Source organism: Hippocampus guttulatus, chromosome 11 (genome assembly GCF_054856545.1).
Source record: "Hippocampus guttulatus isolate MCC_2025c chromosome 11, RoL_Hgut_1.0, whole genome shotgun sequence".
Lineage (NCBI taxonomy): Eukaryota > Metazoa > Chordata > Actinopteri > Syngnathiformes > Syngnathidae > Hippocampus > Hippocampus guttulatus.
The window spans coordinates 6332550-6351611 of NC_141271.1; the positions used below are offsets into that span (position 1 = coordinate 6332550).

General features: G+C 39.8%; 1 protein-coding gene across 5 annotated transcripts; it reads right to left on the minus strand.

Moving 5' to 3' along the window:
• Positions 1–6603: 6603 nt before the first annotated feature.
• LOC147197895 (gamma-crystallin M2-like) lies at positions 6604–18564 on the minus strand. 5 transcript variants are annotated; one of them, XR_015102229.1, is made up of 4 exons: positions 18485–18564; positions 8547–9663; positions 7426–7532; positions 6604–7277 (listed from the first exon to the last, which is right to left on the minus strand). XR_015102229.1 is itself a non-coding variant. In XM_086123460.1 (4 exons), the coding sequence occupies exons 1-3, from the start codon at positions 10972–10974 to the stop codon at positions 7465–7467; spliced, it is 639 nt and encodes a 212-aa protein (XP_085979586.1). In that variant the 5' UTR covers positions 10975–12758; the 3' UTR covers positions 6604–7277; positions 7426–7464. The 5 variants fall into 5 exon arrangements, 3 of the variants coding, with proteins under 3 accessions (XP_085979586.1, XP_085979585.1, XP_085979587.1); XR_015102228.1 differs by lacking the exon at positions 18485–18564 and having other exon boundaries at positions 8547–8760; positions 9538–10760; XM_086123460.1 differs by lacking the exon at positions 18485–18564 and adding an exon at positions 10618–12758 and having other exon boundaries at positions 8547–8760.
• Between the last annotated feature and the right edge of the window lie 498 nt (positions 18565–19062).

The window sequence follows — 19062 nt, forward strand, 5'->3', positions numbered from 1 at the left end:
GGGTTAAAGTGGCCCTTTCATGATTCCATTTTTCTGTATGCGAAAATCTGAAAATGGAAGCTCGTAGAGAGGTATGGCCCCCTGCCATGGAACTAATTGGTTCGGCGTGATTACATTTCCTCGAAGGGCACCGTTGGAACCGCGAGCATTCTGTGCTTCTTCCAGGGTCGCTGTGTCTCTGCAGTTTTTAATTAAAACGCTTGTTTCACGCCACCATTCCTACGCGCCTTTTGCCCCCTTCCGTGCTGCCTCAAATCAAAACAGCAGTCAGTGCATTACTGCGTGCTGTCGCTTAAGAAGCATTTAATTACCCCTCAAGCGTTAGTGTACAAATAACCTCGTAAAAACCTTTACAAAATGTCAATAGGAGCAAGAAACAACATCAGGGTGGAATGTAATCCCTTCTAGGATGATTTGGGGGGGGGGGGGGTTAAATAATGGAGGTGGCACAGCCGGTGAGCAATTCGCGAGCATTTTTTTTGTAACCATGAATACCCTGGAGTGGGTTTTATTTTGTGTTCAGAAAATAATATATTTATTTGCATATGTTATTTTTATGCACTGAAACATACATCATTGTGTGAGGAGATCAACCTGGGCGAGATGAATAGTGCGCCGGCGTGGATTTTATAAAAGGCAACAAAAATTCCAAATGAAACTTTATTACCATGTACGACAAAAATACTACATTGTCACATCACAGCTTTGTCTCTCTCTTTCAGTTTTGACGGCAAATCTTTGTGATCTACTTTGGAACATATTTTACTTTTTGTTTCCAAGAACACAAGTGGTCAGCGACAGCAAGAGGAATAAATATGTGTGTGTGGCGTTAAAGAGCAGCAGTGGCAGCAAGGAAAACACGGCGCTTCTTGCCAGATGTGTCCCTTTTCCCCCCTGCTTGCCGAGAGTTCTATCAATAGAGCCTGCTTTGGGAATTCTCGTTGCGTCAGTTGGCCACCCCCCTGAATTTTCAAAGACAACACTTTCCCCAAAATAGACTCTGAAAGCACCCTTGGAATGAATGAATCATTTTCTTCTGTGGTGGGGAATACAATTGAAACAAAGCTGCTCTCTGCTTAAGTATTAAAGATGATCGTGACAATTGCTCTTTGAGGAGATCACTTCGGAGTCCAGAATGTTGTGGTAGTGGTATGTGGTATATTCTACCATACAAGTCATGGTAGTGGTGTATTTGTAAAAACAGTGGGTTATATTATTAATCTTCGACGGTACCACGAACAGTCGGTTGCATCAATATTCTGACATTGACACAATTCTCATCTTTTTGGCTCCAAACACCACCATAAAGGATTTTCAAAGGAATCGAATAAGAGATATTCTTCTTAACAATCCACTTTTTGAATTTGACGGTGATTATATCAAAATCAGTTGAACGGTGTATATGTGCCTCACACTTTTTAAGTGACTAAAAGGAAAGGGACAAAGTGAGAATCATAAATCAAATTGTCCCTTTTTATACTTGCTTGCAAATCGTTTGCAGTTACAACCTGAAGTTGCTGGATTTCATCCCTTGTGATGCTCTGCCGAGCCTCTCCCACAATTGTCTTTAGTTCCTACTTGTTTTTTGGGGCATTTCACCTTCAGTTTTGTCTTGAGCAGGTGAAATGCATGCTCAATCGGACTCAAGTCAGCTGACTGACTTGGCCATCGTGGAACATTCCACTTTTTTTTAAGTTCTTCGGTTACTTTCATAGATTACTTGGGTTATTGTCCATCTGCACTGTGAAGTGCTATCCAATGAGTTCAGGAATATTTGTCTGAATAGGAACATATAATATTGCCCAAAACACAACAGAAATAATCTTCCTGCTTTTGTTAGAAGTCACATCATCATTCAGTACAATTTAACCAATGCCAACGCAGCCATACATGCCCACATCATGAAAGCAAAACCATCACACATAACTGATGAGTTGGCACTGTGAGTCAAGTGTGTAATGGTCTACTTGGACCTCCGTCGTAGTATAGTTGTATAAGTAGTATTTATAGTATATTACTAGGAAAAGTGTATAGGGCCGGTGGCCCTGTGGTCCAGTGGTTAGTGCATCGACCTCACATCGGGTTCGATTCCAGCTCCAGTTTTCCTGTGTGGAGTTTGCATGTTCTCCCCGTGCCTGCGTGGGTTTTCTCCGGGTACTCCGGTTTCCTCCCACATTCCAAAAACATGCGTGGCAGGCTGATTGAATACTCAAAAAAAATTGTCCCTAGGTGTGAATGTGAGTGTGGGTGGTTGCTCGTCGATGTGTGCCCTGTGATTGGCTGGCAACCGGTTCAGGGTGTCCCCCGCCTCCTGCCCGAAGACAGCTGGGATAGGCTCCAGCACGCCCCACGACCCTTGTGAGGATAAAGCGGTTCAGAAAATGGGTGGATGGTGTATAGGGCCCTGCTGCAAATAATGAAAATCTGTAAGTAATTGCCAACAGATGCCTCACATTGGTAGCAAAGCATTATATACAGTATGTCTGAATGAAACTCCTCAACTCCGTTTAACAATGAGATGGTGGCAAAGCATACCTTTGTTTTAAATTAAGCATTACATTTCATTTAATTTCATTAGTACATTTCATTTCATTTAAATTTCAACATCGTTACCACCAAGATGCCACAAGAAATAGTATTTGTATTGCTTTGGCATGAGGACAATTAAAACATAAGAAAACCTTTATTAGTCTCGCAATGGAGAAATTCCCAAATTCACAGCAGCAAAGTTATGAAAGGAAGAAGTAGAACAACAAAATATAGGAGCTGCTGGAAGTCAAAATAACAAAAATAACACAACACAACACATAGGACACAGACAGTCGTGCAATCTTCACCACTTTTCTGCATACACTTTGTTGTCTGAAGCAGTTATAGATGAAAGAGGATCAAAGTGTCCTTTCACCAGTGGGTCAGAGACGTCATACTGAGAATGTGCACACGTCTGCTACAAGCTAAGTTTTGAAACCAAACACGAAGCTGTAGCGTCCATTGACAAAAAGAGATTAGTTCACTTCTCCTGTCCCACGTAATCCGCTTCAAACTCCAAGCCGCGACTCCCAGTTCCAAATCCGCATCAGCGCTCCGCGCTAACACTCCTTTCTTCTCATCGTCGGCTCCTGCCGCAGACCGTTCAACAGAGCCGATCTCTCCGCTGAACAAAGCGGGGCTGTGAAAAATGCTGCCCATTACAGGCGCAACACACAAGCGCCCCGGGACTGTCCAGCAACGACAGTCAAATGGCGCCGACATTCCTCCCAGTCAAAAACAGTGCTGGTATGCCCATGCTGCCGAGAAGGCGCAACCACCGAGCACAGTCTCCTCCTTGATGAATGTCGTGGCCAAAAAATGCTGAATTAAGTCCACATCAGGTCCACTCAACGTAACAACAAACACAAAGTGACAAAACAAACACAAAAACAACAAATAAAAGCAAGGCTCATGAGAGCACTTGCCAACGGCTGCCACTCGGGCGCCATCTTGACTTCAAAGACTTCAAAAACATGAATATATGATTATTTGAACGAACAATAGATCAATATTTTGGGGGTCAACTGAAGTAGCAATAAATTTTGCGGGTCTTACCGATAACTGGTCCTTTGTATGATGTCATCAATGTGTGGGATACCCTCTAAATATAATGGCAACCTTGGTATCAAAAAAGTTCAGACTATTGGCTAAAAAAACATGCAGACAGGAAGCTACACGGACACAAAAAAATAAAGCCTCGCCTGCTAGTTACCATACGACCTTGGTGCGCCAGTGGGAACCTTCACTTCCTGTCATGCTTTATTCATATATTGTGTGTTGTGTTGCAGCTTTCATGAACACTGCAGTTGGCATTGTCAGGTGAGACACACACACACACACACACACTCACACACACACACAGAGGTCATTCCTTATGCAAATGCAACATTGTCAAGGACTCTGGATTCCAGAAAGGTGGGGGGGAAATGTGTGTGAAAGTCAGGCCGTTCTTGCGCCTGTCTTGTGAGCGAGCTGCAAACACAAGGTCTCTTCATTAGAATGCAGCAGAGAGCTCCAGCAGAGGAGAGGAATGATGAAACCAGAGCTAAAAATAGCCGCCTCCCAGGATCCCCCTCATATGCCACTGTAAACACTCACATTCACCACCAAGCTTGTGTGTGCGTGTTGGGGAGGTTTGAGTCCCTCTGTTCCTTGCTCATAAAGGAGTGTTTGCTTTAGCTAGCGTGTGTGTGCAATGAAAGCCATCTGTGGTGCTTGCTTGTGCAAGTTAAAAGCCTCTCATGAGAAACTGAAGACACCAACCTGTCAGCTGTAGTCAGTTGAAAAAAAGTGGTACTTTGGATTTTAAAAAAAGAAGCACACATTGTAAAAATTAATTAATTAAGTACTTAATTAATTCATTAATTAGTTAATTACGAATAATAACAATTTTAAAATAATCGTTTTACTAAATGCCTATGTCAATGCAATAATCTTATTGATTTTTCCACTATATTCTGAGCTAAGGAAGTTCATGGAGCTGAAGTCTCACACACAAACACACACACACACACAGTCTTATGATACAATTGCATAAAGTATTCAGAATTGTCAAATATTAAGGATCATCTTTACTGTATTTTGATCCGGAATTAATTGAAAGAAAGAAACTCATTATGCCCTAACATTGATTGCTCTAGATGAGTGGTCGTCAACCCACGGCTCGGGAGCTGCACGCGGCTCTTTCATCCTTGTGTTGCGGCTCTGCATGGCTTGGGAAAATAAATTATAAGTGTTCGATTGAAGTGTCTTATTTGTCTCAAAAACGTGAATCACTTCTGTTATGATCTCTGACTGTACACTAGGTGGCAGTGTTGCTATAAAAATACTGTCGACATGAATAACGCAGGAGAACAGTTCTGTCATGGTGACTATCATGAATTGTACGAACTAGTGTTGTGCTGTTCATAGCCTGTTAAGAAAACACTCTGGCCTTGTTATTTTGCCTCCCGACAACACAACTTCTTTCTTCAGACCTTGCGCAATTTCGGTGATCAGCATTCACCTACTTCAGAGACATTTGCAAGCACTTGATGTGTCAGCAGGCAGACTTGACAGGCAGCATGCGCGGAAAGCCCAGTGACACAAAAACAACCAAAATGCAAAAGAAAAAAAGGAAATTCAAACAACTTGCTCTGGAAGTGAGGTTGGCAGCTCTCTCTCTCTCTCTCTCTCTCTCTAGTAGTAATAGTGGTAGTAGACGTACTGGTCTTGTCGTATATTACCAGTGGTACTGTAATATTGGTAGAATATCCAGTATTCGTAGTAGTCATAGCCGTAGCATATCTATCTGTATATTAGTACCAAATGGTGGAAGTATTATAAGTACATAGAACTTTAGAAGGAGGAGATGCTAATTAGGACCATAGCGATACTATGGTCCTCACAACTATCAATTAGCATGTATACCATGACTGTATACTAGTGATAGGAAATGATATGATGGATGACATCCTTCCATAAAATTATGATTTACTGTGCAATTTATTGACTGTGCTAGCAAACGTTTGGGACTAAATGATGCAAAGGGAAGAGTTTTGGGTCATCAGGCGGTTTCTCTCCCATGCAAATGAGTTGTGCGAGAAGACGTCAGCACAGCAAAGCATACTGAGTTCACACCGGCTTTAACAAATCCACGTGAGTTGAACACAAGATACCTTGTGTTCAACTCACGTGGATTGTGGAAAAAAGGACCATGACAAGAGAACTAATAATGAATAGAGTGCTTCAATGCTTTGCTAAAGTTAACTAGCAAGTTCTTTTTTTTTTTTTTTTGAGCTGGGCCATGCTTTCCCGGTGTGACATCCAGCATGGATGATGGAATACAGATAAGTGGCGCACACATTGGGTTCCATAGCAATGCTGTTTCTAGTTGCCTCCGCAGCGTGACGCCCGTCACCAAGGTCTTACTTGAAAACTGCAAGACCATTTGCAAAATAACTAGAATACAGTAGTCAATTTGTTGGTATTATAATCAGAGAAGAATTTCATCCCTTGCATTTCATTTGAATCCATTCTTCTTAAACAGGATTGAAATAGTTGGACATCAAAGTCGACATCATTCGATTGCAAAAGGGTCGACTGGTTCAGCACGATCCTTGTAACGCAATAATGCTGCCATTTAGTGGATATAAACTGAACTACACAGTTTGGACATTTAAAAGCTCAGTTTAAAGAAACATCCCAACATCAGTCCCAGGATTTGTAGCGGAAGCTTACACCCACTCTTCCATTCCCTCCTCTCAAGCAGGAGGCTACGGAGCACCCAAAGCAGTACTACCAGATAAAGGAACATCTTTCCAGAAGCTTTTCGACTGTTAAACACAAACGGTGTTTAGTAGCCACAAAATAAGCACAGACTGCCCCCCTCATGCCTTTTTATCCTTCCACGGTGACCACTTGGCTCTCGAACGCTTTATTTCTTGTCAAGTACAAAATGGCTTTCCAACAATCATATGGAATTCACCCGTTCGCAGGGTTATTTCACAGCGCTTGTCGACTGACATCCTTTTGTCTACCATCCTAAGAATGACATGATAGGCGTTTTCTTCAGCCATACACCGGCATATTTATTTCAACAGGCAAAGAGAGAGAGAAATGGAAGGGAAAAAAAACAGCGTGCCCGTTTTACATGTCTGAACACGTCATTCACCTCGAACAATGCAGAGTAGAGTTACATTGCCCTCTGCTGGCTCAATTGCAAAAAGGCAATCATACAACCTTAACAACCCCCTTTATCTTCTTCATATATATATTTGACCTGATGTTGTTGTTCTGTTTTTATTTTAACAAGTCTTGGAACTTACTGGTTAACCAACGAACATATCGTGTGGAAATGTGTGTCGGTACAGCTGCAGGGAGGGGGTGACAACTCGGGAGCCATGCCTCCTTTGAATTGTAGTTGTTTTCGGTGTTGTTCCAGCGAGTTGCGCATCAGCACTAAAAGCAGCTGGCATTCACCAACGCCCTGGACCAGCAAATTCCGCAGAGTCAGCTTTTAACACCATCTGGCATATCCGCGCTTTGCCTGACAAATCCCGCTGAGTAATCACGCCTTTGTGCTCAATGCGACGTGGCCTCTTCAGCACCCATAATGTCACGAGAAGAAATTGTAATGTTACGGGAATAAGGGTGTTTCCTTCTTCCTCCCTGATTCAGCCATGTTCGGTTAATTGAAAACTGTAAATTGTCCAGCAAGTGTTCTCCAAATAGGCAGATGCTGAGGGCGCAGTGGACTGTAGGGGGCGCTGGAAATCAGAGGAAAATTCACTGAATTATACTCAAACTCCATTATTATTTCTATTTACTCTACATTTCAAGCCAAAAGGAAACATGAATAAATTGAAATGAATATAAACAGTTAAATAGAAACAAAGTGAATTAATTTGATATCACCGTTGTGCCCAGACATAGCTACGGCTGACGCTGTGTGTGTCACCCGCGTTGACTCAAGTCTTGAGGTTTGTTGCTCTCCATTTCTAAATTCATGTTGGTGGTAGTTGCTTTTTAAATGAAAACAGAAATCATTCCATGATTGAGCAACAAAATCGGAAATAATGTGCATGTAATATGCCAATAAATTAAATTCATTTTAAACTAAAAAGTTAAAACATCAATGACAGCCTCATTTTTTTTTTGGAGAGAGAGAAACGTGAAATTACATCCATTGAACACATTTTAATCATTTGCAAAGGATATACAAGAACTTCTTTTCAGTGGATTGGTTCAACTTTATTCTTGCAAAATACCCTTTCCACTTTCTTTTTCTTTTATGATGACTTTGCTCTTCTAAATTTCCCCCTCAATTGGTAACAACCTCAGTCTTACCCTAACTCTTTCAACTTGCTAACACAAATTGTATGACTTATGTCAAATTTAGACTTTTTTCCTTTGTTCTTGTAAAACACGCCCTTTTCCCCCTTAATTTTACAACTTTAAATCTTTTTTTTTCATTCCGCGTTGTACTTTTCACCTATGACAACTTAAGTGGTGTACCACAATGACTTCCTCCTGATATATTATCATTTGCAACTACATTTGGCCCTCCCACTGTGAGCACATTAACATGCAGTCAATATTCGGATTAAGCCAGGGCTTGAAAGTGCGATCTTTATGCTCACAAATGCACCCATTTTTTTTTGTGTGCTAGTAAATATTTCATCCGGTCGCACAGCATGATTGCATGTTTTAATGCTCCTACGGGTACATAGAGCGAACTCATCCCTGGCAAGCGTTCCAGTTTCTCGAGTGGCCCCTTTGCAAAATTAATTGCCCACCTCTGAACTATATTTTTGTAAAGATGACCTTATTTTTGTAAGAATTCCACTTTATCTTGAAATGATCCCAGTTGACTTTATTCTCGTAGTATTAAAATTACATGTATCTATCTTTTTAAAAAGTCACACTTCCTGATTTGTTGCATCTTATTTTTATTTTGTTTTCAAAATAAAGTTGCATCTAAATGTCGCAGACACGCCGGAGGGATCCAACTGTGGGCACCATGGCGGCCCACTCACCGAAGCGGCGGTAATGGCCTCTCTCCAGCAAATATTGTTGTCCGTGATAGTCGGGAAGCTCATAAAAGATCCAGGCGCCATCTTGCACTTGGGCAGAGTGTACGCCCCCCGGAGACCAAACATCTGATAGTTGATTGATATCTTGGATGCACTCCAGCATCTGACCACTGAAGTCAGGTTTCTCAAAAATGCGGATTCGAAACGTGCCAGAAAACTGGAAAACAAACAAGGAACTTGATGTCTTTTCTGTAGTGAACATGTGTTTGAAACTGCATTTTTCATATTGGGCCCTATTTTTTGTTCCGGGCTCAGGTGTAGTGCAAAGCTCAGTCTAACTGTGAGCATTGGTGGAGTTTTCTTTCTTTTGGTGTTTTGCTAGACTTTGCACCGGTAAAAATGGCTATAACTGGGCATTTATGCCTTTGTGCACCATTGTGGGATGGAACACGGTGTTTTCCCGGCCAATCCTGGCGGCATCCCTCATTTGCATCAAAATCAGGGCAGTAGGGAGCACACGGTCAAGTGCACTATGCTTGAACGTTGCAAAAACAGAAATAAGACTCGCTGGAGTTTGTGCATGAGATTGGGATGCAAACTGCAATATCTCCCCTTTGGTAGTCAGCCGTGTGTGTGACATGTAATTGGAGACCCCCATCTCCCCAATAGTGGCGAGGCTGCTATTAAAATATTTTGAGATGATAATGATCAGAATTCGTGAAGTTAATTGATTTCTACAATTAATGGTGCATCGAAGCTGCTTCGTGTGCCGGCACACCCGCAACACTGCCCCAGACACGCGAGACTAGACTTGCGCTAGCATGAAAATGAAGTTCAGCACGGGCGCCAATCGACCAAAATAGGGCCCATTATGATGAAACACACAAACACAACACGACCTATAAGCTGTGTTTGAAATGTTTCAGGACTGTTGTCAATACATATGTCAAATCCATTTTTTTCCTTTGAAATAATGCCTTGGAATCTAACACACTTTCCTAAGCATCTGTGCCACGCCTTGATGCACTCCAAGAAGGCTTCTTCTGGGATTCTCCGCAGCTCGGTCACCATCTCAATGTCATTCACATCTTCAAAATTTGCCCCATGGTGAGCCCTTGAGCTTGGGAAAAAAAAAAGGGGGGGGGGGGGACACACACACACAGCCAGATCGGGCGAGTAGGGTTGCTCCGGCAAGATGATGTTCTTTTATAAAGTGTTGTGAGCCTTGTGACGCCTTGTCACAATGAGTGGTTTTATGTTGAATTTTACGTACAGCACTTTGTTAAACCATGTGTGTGTGTGTTTATGCGTTTATGCATTTATACATAAAAATGAGTTGAATTAAAACACCCACTAGTTGTCCTGCCACATTGGTTACCTCTTCTCAAGCACTGAATGAAGCAAGTACTGCAGGATGTATTTATAGACCTGCTGGGGAATTCTCTGGACCACAATGAAGTCTTGAAAATTTGAACTTTGTGTTTTGGGTTTGACATATGTATTGTGACAGTAGTCCTGGAACTTTTCTGACACATCTGGTGCCGGATTTATTGTTTTTCTTGTATAAGGTTCTCTTCAAATTTCTTTTTCATTGCGCTTTTTATGATTGTCAAAACATTGTTGTTACTGTTTCAGTGATATTATGACTTTATTCAGGTAAAATGCAAATTTACATTACGATTTTTTGAGACAAAAATATTTTTCAATTTCATTTAAAGAATAGTAAACTACTTTTCCTGCACTACTGTGACTTTCTTCCTGAAACTTGGACTATATTTCACAAATTTGTCATGGAATTGAATTTATCATAACGTCCCAATTTTAATCTCATAAATGTGTGACTGTTCCCCTAGATTATCATTCATATTACAAATGTCTTGTCAAATTCTGACTATATCCTTGCATTCATTCCCATGACATTTTCAGCTCAATATATACCTTTTTGTTCATAAATATGCAATAAACTGTAAAGTTAAACTTTTTTCACTTTTTACAGTCATTTTATGACTGTAAAATTAATGATCATAACTTTGCTTTTGAGAAATTTTTTTCAGAGCGTCTCAACGAAACATACATAGGGGACAACGTGGCAGGAGCGGACGCTGGCAGTGTTGCCCTTCCAGTGGTGGTAGTCTGGGTATTCCCCCCTGGTGATGACGTACTGGCGGCCCAGGTAGTTTGGCCTCTCGAACAGAACCCAGGCCCCATTCTTGACACGCACCGAGCTGCAGCGATTCAAGTGACTACTCAGCTCTGGACAGTCACTGCTGCACTCGTAATAGTCACCCTGGAAGTTCTGCTCTTGGTAAAAGATGATCTGGCCACCAAAAATGAGGATGTTGTTGTTGCTGTATACCAGGGGCATCAAACTCAGACACAAGTCGTCGGCCACTTTGTAATTACGTTTAGTAGGGTAGTTAGTTTTCCTCATTGGGCCGTTATGACGGCAGAACCAAATAAATGTTGAATTGATGGCTTACTCATTTTGAAATTAGATGTCAAAGATAATAGGATGGTGAATTATTGTTCAAGTCGCTGTAAAAAGGGTAAGGAAAATTTGATTATTCCCTACACATAAATATTTTACATTTTGGTGGAGATTTAGGAAAGAAAGTTGACAGACATAATTTGCATTTGGAGGCACAAATTATGGGGCGGTCCTTGAGTTTGACTCCTGTGCTGTATGCAGTGTACCCATGCAGGATGAAAGAACATTTACAAAATAATTGTTCCAGTTTAACCCCTCCCACAGACTCTTAACATTTATATTCATTAAAAAATTAGTAAATATACTGTAACACACTTTTTAACACATACTAAATGTATATCTGTGCAGTATGTAGGGAAAAAAAACAGCAGCCAGTAAAATACAAATAAAAACACAATGAGAAAAGAATGTGACAAACAAATTAAGTTTGTGAAGTGGGGGAAAATAAGGGTGAATTTACAATTTACCAAAAGTCATGTTTTGTCATATTTATTAAAATTGTCCGTATGACCTTTCAGTAGAGCATGATAATGATGAGCTATGGAAAAATATCTCTAGCCCCCAATCTTGGATCTTTAGTTTGATTTGCAACAAACCACCACACCTGAGGAAAAACCAACCAGACAGAACACATGCAATTACCGGCACACTAACACAGCCTTATGTTGACCTGTTAGGTTGGGTTTCAATAGCTCTACTGAAAATCCTGTGGAATATCCACTGTTGTAAAACGACAATATACAAAAAAAATATCCCTTATGCCAACAACTTGGCAACTAAAAAAGAAAATCATAAAAGAAGGAATCGGACAGAAGACAAAACAAGGGGGGGACAACATCTTTGAGAGATGGAGGGAGCTCAGGCAGGTGAGAGAATTCAGAAGCCAATGCAAAATTCGTAATATTTCTGCTTGACAGGTAAATTCATCATTTTAAAATTGATTGTACATTCCAAAAAAAAAACAACACTTAAATATGATAACATTTAGTGTTGTAGTAACACTCCATTACGATTCTGGAGGCTAATGCTATCAACCTTGCAGCTGTGGCTTATGTCGGCTTCTTTACAGTGCTAATGCTAGCTTAGCATTGGTTAAAGCTGGTGATGCGTTTCCCGCAGTACACGTTCATAATTGAATGCCAATATAAATGGCCATGTTTGAGAATGACGCCCATCCACCACAAATTATTAAATGTTCAGAAACGTTTCTTGGATTTGTTCATGTTTAACCGACCAGGGGTCGAATAGTTTAAGGGAAAGTCAAGTAAAAAAACATTTTGTGACAATAATTTTGTTGCATTTGCCACTTTTATAAATAACGGTATTCTGATTAATATTGCCTTTATGGAATAAGATTTAAGCAGCAATATCCAACCATTTTCATCCATTTCAGGGAGCAGCCATTTTGCCTCTGATTGTTGACTGAAAATTACATCACAGAGCCGAAGGGCTCAGGTAAGGACTAGAGACGTTACACAAATCTGGTCAAGTGTATCGACGCCAGTCAATGTTTTGGATTTTATGCAAAGTTGGTGATCAAATGACTGGAATGACAGAATTTGTGCGATCAGTGACATTGTTGTCCATCGTTGCACCCGTAAACATTACGGTATGTTTAATATTTGTCAGCTTTTTTTATTTTTAAAGAATTTGTGGGGATTGAAGTAATTATTTTTTCCAATCATTTTCATTTCAGGAAAGTGGTTAAGAGTGCACGATTGTTTGTGTCTCATGTGTTGTTTTGTATTATCGTGTTTTGTATTATCGTGTCACCCACCACCAGAGACCAACCAGCCGAACGCCAGCGAGCGTGAGGGAGCCGGCAACCCCACTTGCCACGTTAGAAACACCCAGCAGCAAGCCCACTGGACACGTCACAAACTAGCATACAACTGGCTAGCAACGAGACCCGACAAAATGCCACCCAAACAGAAGCAAGACACAAAGCAGGATGAGGATTTCCTGACCCTCACTCAAGTAAACGAATTACTCCAGCAACAAAAAGAGCTTTTTACGGCGCTCTTGCAACAACAACAGGAAAACTTCAAAGGATTTGTCAAGATGATAATAGACTCAACAAACTCACGACTTGACACTTTTACCAGGGAAGTCCAAGAAATAAAAACCAGCATCAACTTTACCCAAAAAGAGGTAGACGACATTAAAAAAAATCTAATCTGTCAAACTGGCCATTCCAAAGACATGCAAACAGAATTCTACAAAATATGTGACGGCATGCTTGTATTAACAGACAAGATGGACTACTTGGAAGGACAGTCAAGAAGAAACAACTTGGTAATTGATGGAATTGAGGAAAAACCGGGAGAAACGTGGACTGAAACAGAGGAAAAAGTTCAAAAAATCCTCAAGGAGAAGCTGCTGATACAGGGGCAAATTGAGGTGGAGAGAGCTCACCGCACAGGAAGACAAGAACCTGGAAGACCTCGTCCGAGGCCAGTTGTGGTGAAATTTCTCAAATACAAGGACAGATCAAGGATCCTACAAAAAGCAAAATACTTAAAAGGCTCCAATATCTACATCAACGAAGACTTTACAGATGCCGTACGACAAAAAAGAAAAGAGCTCCTCCCAAAATTAAAAGCTGCACGTGACAGAGGGGAAACTGCCTACTTAAGACATGACAAACTTATCGTCCACCCCCGCACCAGTACTCCAACACAACAGGCTCGAGTTCAACACCATCAAGCAGCATACTGAGAATTATTCACCACCCGAAGATAAAAACTCTGACCCTACTGAAGCAGGAAATTCACATACCAAAAACATGGACTTCGAACCCTTTGATGACCCTTCCAACCCTTTGATGACTTCCAACCCTACTGACCACAAGACATTTGACCCTGAGAACAACTTGGACCCGGACAATAACTTTTTCAAGACCGACCGACCGCGAGGGAGCCAGCGACGACCGACCGTGAGGGGGCCAGTGATGACCGCGAGGAAGCCAGCGACGACTGCAGGGAAGCCAGCGACCGCGAGGAAGCCGGGAGACAACCAGCCAGCGACCACCGCGAGGGAGCCAGAGACGACCGAGAGGAAACCAGCGACGACAGCAGGGGAGCCAGTGACCGCGAGGGAGCCGGGAGACAGCGAGCCTGAGGGAGCCGGGAGACAACCAGCCAGCGCGCGTGAGAGAGCCAGGAGGCAGCCAGCCAGCGAGCGTGAGGGAGTCGGCGACGACCGCAAGGGAGCCAGCGACCACGAGGGACCCAGGAGACGTCCAGCCAGCAACCGCGAGGGAGCCAGTGATGACGGCGAGAGAGCGAGCGACGACAGCGAGAGAACCAACGACGACCGCGAGGGAGCCAGCGACGACCGCGTGGGAGCGGGAAATTCACATCCCAAAAACATGGACTTCCAACCCTTTGAAGATATTGACTATAAGCCATTCGATCCCGAGAACAATTTGGACCCAGACAACAACTTCTTCCAGAACAAACAAAGGGTAACAAACTCTGACTATTACCTGGATGAACAATTCAACACTAATATAAAATTGGAAAATGCACTTTCAGTAATACACTTAAACAGTAGAAGTCTCTATAAAAACTTCACAAAAATCAAAGAATACCTGACTAAATTCAATAAATTCAAAATAATTGCCATATCAGAAACTTGGCTTGATGAAGATAAAACAACTGAAATGGAAATAGAAGGTTATGAAATGTTTGCAACTAATAGGGAAAACAAAAAAGGAGGGGGGGTTGCAATATATGTAGACAAAGCACTTAAATGCAGTAAAATCGAGAGATTGACAAACACAATAGAAAACCTAATGGAATGTCTAACCATTGAAATACATAATAAAAAGGCATCAAATATCATCATAAGTTGCATCTATAGGACACCAGGATCATGTATTGACACATTCAATAAAAAACTAACAGATATGCTCAGTTACAACAACGATAAGAAAACACGAATAATATGTGGTGACTTTAACATTGACTTATTAAACCCAAATGGACACAAAAAAACAACCGACTTCATAAATACTATGTACAGCAACAGCTTTTTCCCAGTAATCCTGAAACCTAGCAGAATAACAGTTGACACGGCCACATTAATAGATAACATATTTATAAATAAGATTGACCATAAAATGGAAAGTGGACTTCTCATTAATGACATAAGTGACCACCTACCTGTTTTTGCAGTTTTTCATAATTATTTTGATAGAAAAGCTAAATCAACAACTCGCATAACAGAAATAAGACTAAGAACCCAACGCTCCACCGACGCCTTTAAGCAAGACCTAGAAAAACAAAACTGGACCGAGGTCTATTCAAACGAAGACCCAAATACAGCGTTTGAAGTATTTCAGTCTACCATAATCTCCTTATATGATAAACATTTTCCATTAACTAAAGTCTCCAAAAAGTATAAAGACCCAAGTAAGCCATGGATAACGAAAGGCATAGAAAACGCATGTAAAAAGAAAAACAATTTATATAAATTGTTTTTAAAATTGAGAACTGAAGAAGCAGAAAAAAAATATAAGACCTATAAAAATAAACTAGTAAATATTATAAGAACCAGTAAAAGAGATCATTATCATGCACTATTAGAGCAGAATAAAAGTAACACACAAGAAATATGGAAGATACTTAACCAAGTAATCAGAAATAGTCCTAAAAAAATGGATTATCCAGAGTATTTTATCAAAGGCAAAAATACTATTTTGGAAAAAACTGCAGAAATAGCAACTGAATTTAATGAGTATTTTGTCAACATCGGCAGTAACCTAGCAAAACAAATTCCTGATCCAACAAACTTGTTTGAAATAGATAGATATGTAGAAAAAAACTCCTCCACGATGTTCCTTACTGCTGTAAAACAAGAAGAAGTATCAAATATTATAAAAACTTTTAAAAATAAAAAGTCAACTGATTGCTTTAATATTGACATGACAATAATAAAGCAGATTATAGAATATGTAGTGCGACCTTTCACGCACATATGCAACCTGTCATTCAAAGCTGGTATCTTTCCATCAAAAATGAAAATTGCTAAAGTTATTCCAATCTATAAAAGTGGAGAAAGACATCGGTTTACAAATTATAGACCAATATCACTAGTACCACAATTTTCAAAAATATTAGAAAAACTATTTTCTCGCAGACTTGATAGCTTTATACAAAAGCATGCGCTGTTAAGTGAGAATCAATATGGCTTCAGGGAAAAGCGGACCACCTCAATGGCAGTTATGGAGTTTGTGGAAGCAATAGCCACTAATATAGACAACAAAGAATTTACTGTTGGGGTTTTCCTAGATCTAAAAAAAGCTTTTGACACAATAGATCACAGTATATTATTGAAAAAACTAGAAAGATATGGCATTAGAGGTGTAGCTTATAAATGGATAAAAAGTTATTTAGAAAACAGATATCAGTACGTGCAACTCAACAATAAAAAAACGAATCAACTAAAAATCACTCACGGAGTTCCTCAGGGGTCAGTGCTTGGTCCAAAACTATTCATCTTATATATAAATGATATCTGCAAGGTCTCAAAACAATTTAAATGTGTCCTATTTGCTGATGATACAACTTTCTACTGTTCTGGAATAAATCTGAAACAGCTCCTGACAACCGTAGAAAACGAATTAAACAAATTAAAAAACTGGTTCGACAGAAATAAATTGTCACTTAACCTGAAAAAATCGAAGTTAATTGTTTTTGGCACAAGACCAATCAAACACCAAGCTAAAATTATGGTAAACTCAATTGAGATAGAAAGAGCGTATGAAACCAAGTTTCTCGGATTAGTAATAGACTCAAAACTATGTTGGAAGCCACATATCGATAACGTAAAAAGAAAAATAGCCAAAACCGTAGGGATCCTCTACAAAACCAAGGAAGTGCTAAATAAGAGATCTTTGTACACATTGTACACTTCATTATTATTACCATATATGACCTACTGTGTGGAAATATGGGGAAATGCCTGCAAAACAAACACACTCCCTATTCTCAACCTACAAAAAAAAGCAATTCGAATTATTAATAGATCAAAATATACGGAACCCACAAATCCACTATTTATCAAATTAAATACGATGAAATTTTATGACCTGGTTGACTTTAAAATCGCCCAATTAATGTACAAAGCACACAATAACCTGCTCTGCCAAAACATTCAGAAGTTTTTCGAAATTCGAGAAAGCAGCTATGATTTAAGAGGTACCAACTTATTCAAAAAACTCAAAACAAGAACAAACATCAAGCAAAGAAGTGTATCTATCAAAGGTGTTAATCTGTGGAATAATCTCGAAACGGACCTGAAAATGAGTAAATCGCTTGCTGAGTTAAAAAACAAATTCAAAAAAATAGTACAAACAACCTACATCAATCAGAGTTAAAATGATAAATTCAAAACATTAAATATAATGATAAATCAGAACTAAGTTGATAAATAGAGAAAGGTATATAAATATCCATTATGAATTTAAGAGAAAATTGACACAAGAGTGTCAGGGTGTGGAAGTATATAATCCCGATACAAACCAAAAGTTGTAAAAATATCACGGTTAAGGGTAAAGTATGAGCCTTAATGGAGACTTCTTTCTTCTTACTTTTCTGATTGATATAAAAATGATTTATTAGATACAATCACATAACGGGGTAGGACTAGATAAGTTTTTTACTTCTTCCTACTCCCTTGAACATAATAACTGTGTTGAATGAAGATTGATTTCTTTCTTTTTACTTTTTTTATCTACCTTATTTTCTGTCAAATTATTACTGTATATATGTTTTATGTTCAATAAACAAACAAACAAACAAACAAACAAACAAACAAACATTTTTTGTTAACTTTTCTTTTGATAGCAGCGCGGACACCCACAGCGGCTCCTCTTGTTTTATGTTGAGAGGGAAGAAATTTCATCTGTGCTGTATGTTACACATACAGTACATTTGACAATAAAGCTTATCCAATCCAATCCAAAATCCAATTTTCGCTGTGGCGCTGATTGATTGTAGAGTAAATATGCAACTTGTTCAAATAGATTTATCGCTCCATCTTCTGCAATTCTCCAATACGTATGTAATTAAGTTCAGTGAAACCTCAGTACGAAAAATATGGAAACATTTCTTTCATTTTAAAACATTTCTTTACATTCTATTTTATTCTAAACTTATAACCACATGTTTTATGTAGTACAATAGTACACGCACTACACTATTTTTCTTATTACAAAAAAGCCTCCCCCGCCCAAAAAAAAATGTTGGGATGTTTCTTGGTAGTGGGGGCTTGTATATATTAATGCTATTTACATTCATTTCATTGGGAAACGTTGATTTGAGAGCGGCAAATTAAACTCAAAAGTCAAGGTAGCACTGTATATGGATTGATGGAATGAAAGTCATTCAAAGTAAATTCAAAACAATTAGACATGATATGGTGGCTAATTCTGACAAAATCTTCCTACCTTTCCCACTTGCTCCATGTTTGGGCTTCACACAATTTTTACCAACAGTTTGTATGTCAGAATGTTCTCCACAAGCCCGTTGTGGATTTATACATCCACTCGGCAGTGCGCAGCATTGACATGACAATGCCTGCAGCATTGTCACGACAGTGCCTGCAGCATTGTCACGACAGTGCCTGCAGCATTGTCACGACAGTGCCTGCAGCATTTACTGCTGATCTCCACACTAGATAATCCAACAGTAGCGTCATCAAAAATGAGCCACTGTCTAAGCCTAATGAAAAGTATATAAAGAGACTCCAGCTCAGGCATTATATTAACCAAATACAGAGGGGATGTGCACAAACGGGCTGGGATAATATTCTGTTAAAAGTGTTTATGGATGCTTATAGTAACGGTTCTAACCAGCAACTCATCTCAAAAATTTACAAGGGGCTATAACAAATAAAGCAAAGCTCACTGCACATAAAACAAAAATGGGAGCGGGATGGTAATATGGTCTTAAAGGAAGAAGTTTGGGAAAATCTCTGAGATAAAATGGAAAACTTCAAGCTCACGTGTTTGGCGAGAGTTTTGCT

Coding starts and splice junctions, on each gene's coding strand:
- LOC147197895 (XM_086123459.1), bottom strand. CDS start 10,974: ATGAGGAAAACTAACTACCCTACTAAACGTAATTACAAAGTGGCCGAC. Junction 8,761..10,617: donor CCTGCCACGTTGTCCCCTAT/GTATGTTTCGTT, acceptor TTTGTTTTCCAG/TTTTCTGGCACGTTTCGAAT. Junction 7,278..8,546: donor AGGCCATTACCGCCGCTTCG/GTGAGTGGGCCG, acceptor TCTGATTTCCAG/CGCCCCCTACAGTCCACTGC.